This window comes from Typopeltis vanoorti, chromosome 14 (assembly GCF_054136105.1).
Source record: "Typopeltis vanoorti isolate ZY-2024b chromosome 14, IOZ_Tvanoo_1.0, whole genome shotgun sequence".
Taxonomy (NCBI): Eukaryota; Metazoa; Arthropoda; class Arachnida; order Uropygi; family Thelyphonidae; genus Typopeltis; species Typopeltis vanoorti.
The window spans coordinates 24,286,931-24,294,599 of NC_143562.1; the positions used below are offsets into that span (position 1 = coordinate 24,286,931).

At 31.5% G+C, this 7,669-nt stretch overlaps 1 protein-coding gene across 1 annotated transcript; it reads right to left on the minus strand.

The window, feature by feature from the left end:
- Positions 1-3,680: 3,680 nt before the first annotated feature.
- LOC150099308 (frizzled-10-like) lies at positions 3,681-5,483 on the minus strand. The gene has a single exon (XM_090404307.1). The coding sequence runs from the start codon at positions 5,481-5,483 to the stop codon at positions 3,681-3,683; it is 1,803 nt and encodes a 600-aa protein (XP_090260433.1).
- Positions 5,484-7,669: the final 2,186 nt, after the last annotated feature.

A 7,669-nucleotide genomic window follows, 5' to 3' on the forward strand; every position in this document is an offset into this window, starting at 1 on the left:
ATTAAAATATTAAAAAAGATCTTATTAAAGATTTGAATTTTTCTATTAAGATCTTTTCTTTAGAGTTCTAGGAAGCAGGAGATATGTCCAAAATCCTCGCTTCATGTGTTGAAAAATAAATGAAATCCAAGAAAAGATGGAGTCTATTTGTGGACCCTTCAAAAACAGAGTTTTGTTATATAATAATAATCCCACTCCTACAAGTATCCTGTGAAGGATACTTTTTAAAATATGTCCCAGCTGATAGAAATAATAACATACGAAGGACTACCATTTGGAAGATTTGTGACGATTAACTGCTGAGTACGCATAGAGAATGCAAAATACAGTTCTGTCGGTTTTTGTTTTTTTTTATGTGTGTGTGCGTGCGTTCGTGCGTGCCTATGAGACATCAAGGAAGTGATGGAACATTAAATCAAGAAAACATGCTCTTTCCGAAAAAGATTACATCAGAGAAAAGGACCATAAATTACAATTCCTCATTGACTCTCAAATATATTCTGTTACCATTGTGTATTTACACTGATTCTCATGAAAAACTTTGTTAAAACAATATAGATAAATTGATACATTTTTAAGAAATTAGATAAAATGCATTCTTTTTTAAGTAACGTGCATGGATTGTATATTAAAAACAAACATTTGATATTGTAACCAAACTCTTAGAAATTGCATTGGACACAAATGGATTTGCATTCTAGTTAACTTTTTCAAACGCTTCCGGTAGCCAAACTTTGGGAATTGACATTTGAATGAGCCAGAAATTAGGGAAGTATTAAAAGATGAAGAATTCGCAAAAGTGTCTTATTAAAAAAGATCTGGAAGTTTGAAAATTGCTCAAATATATTACGGAAATATGGTTTTGGAGGCAATAAATTAATTCTGATTAAATGTAATTACATTTTACTTATTTTAATATTTTATGCACACAACCTGATGATAACCCCATATTCCAATATTTATTTTAAATTAATAAATTATCATAAATTAATAATAATAAATTGTTTTTTTTTCATTTATTCATTGCATTTTCATTTTTTTATATTTTCATTTGTATTTATTTTTCGTACACGTTTTATTCATTTAAGTATAATAATTTTTTATTTTATTACAATTTTAACGATATTTTAAAGAATTAATGACAATATTTTAATTTAATTTAAGAAATGATAGCGTAAGAAGATATTTTAGCTCAAATACAAAATGTTTTTTTTTTTTTTTTTAAATTAAGCTATCAAGAGGCTGGCATAACATTCATTTTTAATGACAGTTACATATTTTCATTACAGTATTACTTTTAACGACGCTAATAAGTAATATCGTGACGAGAACTGCAATACTCCAATATTATTTTTTAATATTTATTTAAAATATTATTTTGATTGATTAATTAATTTTATTTAAATGTTATTCAGTCCTACTTAAAAGAAAAGCACCATGAGGACTTTTAATTCTAATAGTAATAATTGTTTACAATATTTAATTATAAAATACTGATTTGATTAATAAATAATTAAGGAAATGCAAATCTGCTATAGCAAAAATATAGCAAAAATTTATTTTTATTACTACGAAGAGTGCTGAGCTGAGTTAGAATCCAAATGAAATCTTACTTTCTTTAATTAAGCTATTAATATCTAGATTTACAAATGATATGCGAGTTACTTTCAAGAAATATTTTTTTGAAATGTAAATAAAACAAATATTTTAGATTGTTTAATTCATTTATAAATTTACATATATATTTTATAAATAATTATAGAATTACTTAGAATATATAATTATTAAATTAGAATTGCATATCGTTTCGTGAAAAATAGCAAATTTAAATAATAAAAATAAATAAATAAATAGTAAAAAAATAAAAATAATAATAAAAAAAATAAATAAAATAAATACTGTCGAAAGAGCATTTTTGTTTATTATTTTTTTATGTATTGCAAATGTCTACCATTCTGAAGATGAACTGCTGACTGAAAATTAATATTTCGGATTAAAAAAATTATAATAAATCAACATCTATCAACAATTCAATATAAAATAGGGGGGAGATTATAATAATGTAAGTCTTGCGATATGGTCAAAAATATACGCTAGAGTATGCTAAGTTATTAAAAAATTAAATTAAAAAACACTACCCTCACAAACAGTCATCCTTTACTAAATAAATGTAATTTTAATTTGAATAAATATCAGTATTCTAAGTAAGGAAAACATGACGAAATAATTTAAAAAAAATCCAAGAAAGTTGTTCTAAAAGTTTAAAATGCCTTGGTGTGTGTGTCTACCTGTGAAGAATAATTAATTAAAAATTAGAAAGAGGTTTTCTCATTTTAAATTAAGCGATGCACAACATTAAGTTTTTATTATTGTAATCACTTATTTAATTTCTTTCACTACATAATAAAGAAATGCAATAAACTAATACTGAGAGCAGAGCTTTCTGCTCATTCTGAAGGAAAAGTATCTCATAAAACTGAGTTTGGAATATTTGTCAATTTTCTCTTCTTAATTAATTTAAAGTATAATTATTTTGAATATAATTATCAAACTATATCTAATAAAATATCTAAAAAATTTTTGTTGATTTTTAATTTTTCTATCTTTTTCTAAATAGACACCTTATTGAATATTAAATAAATTTCATCATCAAACACTTTGGAAAGAACGTTTGTTATTATGTAGTAGTGACTGGTTTCATATGTAGAAATAGCTGATTGTATTTCAAACACTCATTATCATCAGCTGAGCCTTTATCTATAATCTATAAAGCGTGGATGAATTTTAGAGACGCAGAAAGAAAAAAAGAACGTGACACTAATCATTTTAATTTAGTTTATTTTACCCTTATTCGTTATAAATCTTCAATAACTAAGTCAGTGCTGGAAGCATATACTACAAAACTGAATTTGGAATATTTATAAATTTTATCTTATTAATTAATTATTTATTTTTAATATAATTATCAAACTATGCATAACAAAATATTTGCAAAGAAGCTTTTTCTTTATATTTAATTCTCCTAAATTATACAGCTTTCAAACACGTTTATTATATAGACACCTTATCCATTATTAAATAAATTATATTAATAAATTCTATTATCACGTGTTGATGACATCTGAAATTTGAATTGTGTTACGGGAAAAACCACGTGATAAATGGCGGTAACGATATTCTTCTCTCAGCAGTCTTCCAATAAAGGTTAGAACTTCCAAAATCTGTACAGGTTCTTCCCTAAACATTCTTACGGTTCTTATAAAGTGCTATCAGTTCTTTTGAACATTTTTGATAATCATAAACATTTTCTTATTTCTTACTGGAAGTTTCTCTAAAAAAATGTAAACATCTGAAAAGTTAAATATTATACATATATAATATTTAACTTTTTAAAATATTATATTATATTTAAGTAAAATAAGAACTTCTACACAAAGTTAACTAAAATTTAACTAAAAAACCTTTATTACGAGTTTCACACATAAAAATGTTTATACAGTCAAACTTGACATTACAGTTATAGTTTACAAACTCACAAACATTAGTTTATATCGCTGAGAGATGAAGATTTTTACAAAAGCATGTAACGGACCGTTCACAATTTACATACGGAGTCTTATCAGATGTCAACAGTGTTATTTACAAGTTTAGTCTAAATTTCGACAGGTAAAGGTTCATTTTTATACACGGGTGATCTGGGCTGGAGGTTTACGATGTGGTTGCGTTTTGGACGGAGACCCAAGTGGGAGGTGATAAATAACGTGAGGTGCTTTAAAGTCCCTCCTAGGCCTTCTTCTTAATCGAAGGTTGCAAAATCGACTCCACGCATGCCAAGTTTTGTTGCTCCAGACCCACACCCCCGTAGTAATCCCTAACAAAAGGGACATGAATATCTTAAGCATGAAAATTTCTTCACTGGGGATGCTATCGGGCAATCGACAACCACGAATTTCGCACTCCATGGCAGCTATCAAAGCAATCGCCTTCCATCTAGCTCTATTCGAGTATTCATACCAATAACATGCGATGACACACACTGAAGGGATCGAATACAACACCGAAAACACCCCTATACGTACCATCAGACGTTCTAGTTTGTCGGTATTGCTCCCTCCGTGTCTCATGACCTTTCGGATACGAAGTAAAGACAAAAACCCGAGCATGATAAACAAAACTCCGGCAAGAAAAAACGCGCACAAAGGAACGATGACGAAACCCAAAAGGGCATCTTGATTGTGATTTCCCACAAAGCAAAGTCCCGTGAGTTCATCTCCATCCACATAACGCAAAGTCAACACAAAAATTGTCAAACCACCTGGGATCCCCCAAGCAGCAAGATGAAAGTAACTGGAGTGAGATTCTATGGCTTCGTGACCCCACTTCTTTGCCGCTGCCAGGTACCACGTGAGTGTAAGAATCACCCACCACAAGGCCGAAGCCATGCCGAAGTAGTAGAGAAGCAAGAACACCACGATGCAGCCGCTACTCTCCAATCCTTCTAGAATAATATGGGCTTGTTCTTGCGAACTTCGATCACAGGAGACGAAATCTGCTCCCGCGAACACTCGGATGAGGTAACCCGTACTGCTGATAGAGAAACACATGCTCAGGAAAATTATTGGCCTTTCCGGATATCGAAAGCGGACGGTATCGATCCAAAATGTACAAGCGGTGAACAAAGTACTCATAAAGCATATCGCGGCCCAAATCCCCATCCAGATTTCGGCAAAGTTTTTGTCCTGACGGGTAAAGAAAACCTCTTTACCACACTGAGGGGTGCAGATACCAGTATTAGCGATTCTTCCCCGTACGTAAACGAAACCATCGGGACATCTTTCTTCCGTTCGAGTTCGGGTTGATGAAGGAGAATTTTTGTCATTGATCACTGGAGTTTTACCTTCGCTTATGGAACGAGGAAAACCCACGTATTTAGGGGGTCGTCTAGGTGGATATAAGGATGATTGGAGATTATCAAACTTACGGGCAACGTCCTGATCTCCTTCCCAATCGGCACCAACAGATTTGTGATATCGTTCGTCTGTAATGTTGGGAAATTCCATGCAAAGTCCATTTTTGTGTGGAACAGGAAGACGACTGCAATTCAACATGTGCGGCCAATGAAAATTAAACTGCTGCAAAACCGGAAGACATCTCAATTTGACCTCTTCGCAAATGGACTGACAAGAGGGTATGGCAATGTCTACTTGCTCCGTACACATGGGGGCATACAAAGAACACAGAAAAAACTTCAGATGTTTCGAACACCCGATTTCTACCAACGGTAAAAACTCGTGCACTTGAATAGCAGCCTCCGCTTGATCCGTATGTCCCATGATGTTCGGCATACGCGTAAGATTGTACGGCATGTCTTGACACATGGGAATAGTAATTCTTTCGCACTTGCTCCGACGACTGGACAGACTTTGGCACTCACAGCAGGCTAGGACTAGCCACATTAAAGCGAACAGACGAACTCGACACATAGCGTCCACTATCCACGAGCTATTTAGACTGTTCTCACGCACACACGCGAACTCTAATACGTAAGACGAACAAACGCGAACATCTCTCCCTGGAGTAAACAGGCCGACAAAAAAAAAAAAAAAAAAAAAAGTCACTTTTCCATTGCAAAGGCACTTTTAGTTGCAGCCAAGCGGCCAAGCAGTTAGAATGTCCTTCACTTTTGCCTGTTTTGTTCTTCAACTTCTAAGCACGCTTCTTGCTTGCGTAGTCATCCGCCAGTCACGTGTACGGGAACCTTCGGGTATAAAGTTCTCCGAGGGGATGAGGGGGACTATTTCTTGAGCTGAGGATTACAAACTCTAATGCGGTCTTAGCAGAGGGAAGAGAGAACGCGCGTGTGAGGCGGAGTATTTGAACTCACCGCCAAAAAGTAGTTTGACGTCAATGCGGTGTGTCAATTCGTGTAGCCCACGGCAAAGATAACGCCTTTCTCGGTGGTTAGTTGGCTAACTTCCCCTTCTTCTTCCCCCATCCTTAAGAACAGTGGCATGTTAAGTCATCCGTCACATGAATAGCTGTAGTAATTAGAGTGGCTTACATCGTTCAGGCAGCTCAATGGAGGAAGGTTTTTTTTCCTCGTTTTTTATTTTAAATGAAAAAGCTGAGATAAAAATGAAAAATCTTTAAAAATACTCGAAAATTAATAAATATGAAAATGCATCTCCTGTTTAGATCTAAAAGTCTAGATATCTACATATCGTTACCAAAAAAAAAAAAAAAAAAACGTTGAATGTACAAAGTTTATTTAAAGATCAGCTTCTGTTTACAATTTTATAAATAAAATGTGCGCATTAAACTACTTTTATTTTTCTAATAAAAGTATTTCCACCTTCTTTAAATATTATTATATTTATAACGAATTTATTATTCGTTTAAACTAATAAAACTGAAGTTTATTAAAAACTTTAAATGTTATGATTTCTCTAACGTATCAAAATAGTGACTTTAACATAAAAAAAACATACTCATTTAAATAATTACATTTAAACTGAAAAGCGACATCTGTTTCTAAAAAAAAAATTACAAAAAATACAGCAGAAGATATTACGAACAATAATCTACACATGATATTTTAAAAGCGACATCTATATTTATGAAGGGGTGAGAATTCATTATAAATACGATAATTTAAATATTATTGTATTTATAACGAATTTATAATGCGTTTAAACTAATAAAAACTGAAGTTTATTAAATATTTTACGATTTCTCTAATGTAGCAAAACTTGAACATTAAAAATACTCATTTAAATAATTACATTTAAACTGAAAAGCGACATCTGTTTCTTAAAAATAAAAAAAATAAAGCAGAGATATTATGAACAATAATCTTCATTTGATATTTTAAAATCGACATCTATGTTTATGAGGGGGGGTGGAAATAGCAGAAGATATAAAAAACAACAAACGCGATTATCTAAAAGCGACATCTCTGTTTCTGGGGGGGAAAAAATAATAAAAAAAAAATACAGCAGAAGATATTAAGAACAGCCATTTTAAACGTGATTATCTAAATTATTCGAATTTTCACATAACTGTTTACTTTTTAATCACTGTTTTGTTATGACAATGTTACGTTATACTACAGAAATATTGGGTTTTAAATTTGTTTTTTTACTTTAAATCATTTTAATCCGTAATAAATATTTATAACGATGACTTCATTTTGATGAATTCTTATTTGTCACATGGGCATTCGATTTTTTTTCTCCAATTTTTTATGGATGGTCTCTATTATTATTTATTATTTATTTATTTGTTTGTTTTTCGGTTTTCCAAAAACGAAGACATAAAAAAGGCCTTTTTTTTCGTTTTGATGTGTCATTTATATACAATTTCTGCCCTAAAAAGGACAAACCCTGAATTACAGAAATCTATAAATGTCTCACGCTTTAAAAGTTATATCTTTTTTCTACTTCAACGTAAAATTTCCGATAAAATATTACATTAAAAATTCCATTAGTATTACAATACATCTATTTTGGTCATATGTGACGTGCCTTAAGTCACACATTTCTGGAAATATTATCTCCGAGGTCGATCTTGTGCATCTTTCCACCATAAATGTCCATAACATCTTGCTATCTCATCATCCCATATTATCGCTGGTCTACCTGGTTTCCGATAACCAGTTCTTGGTATCCAT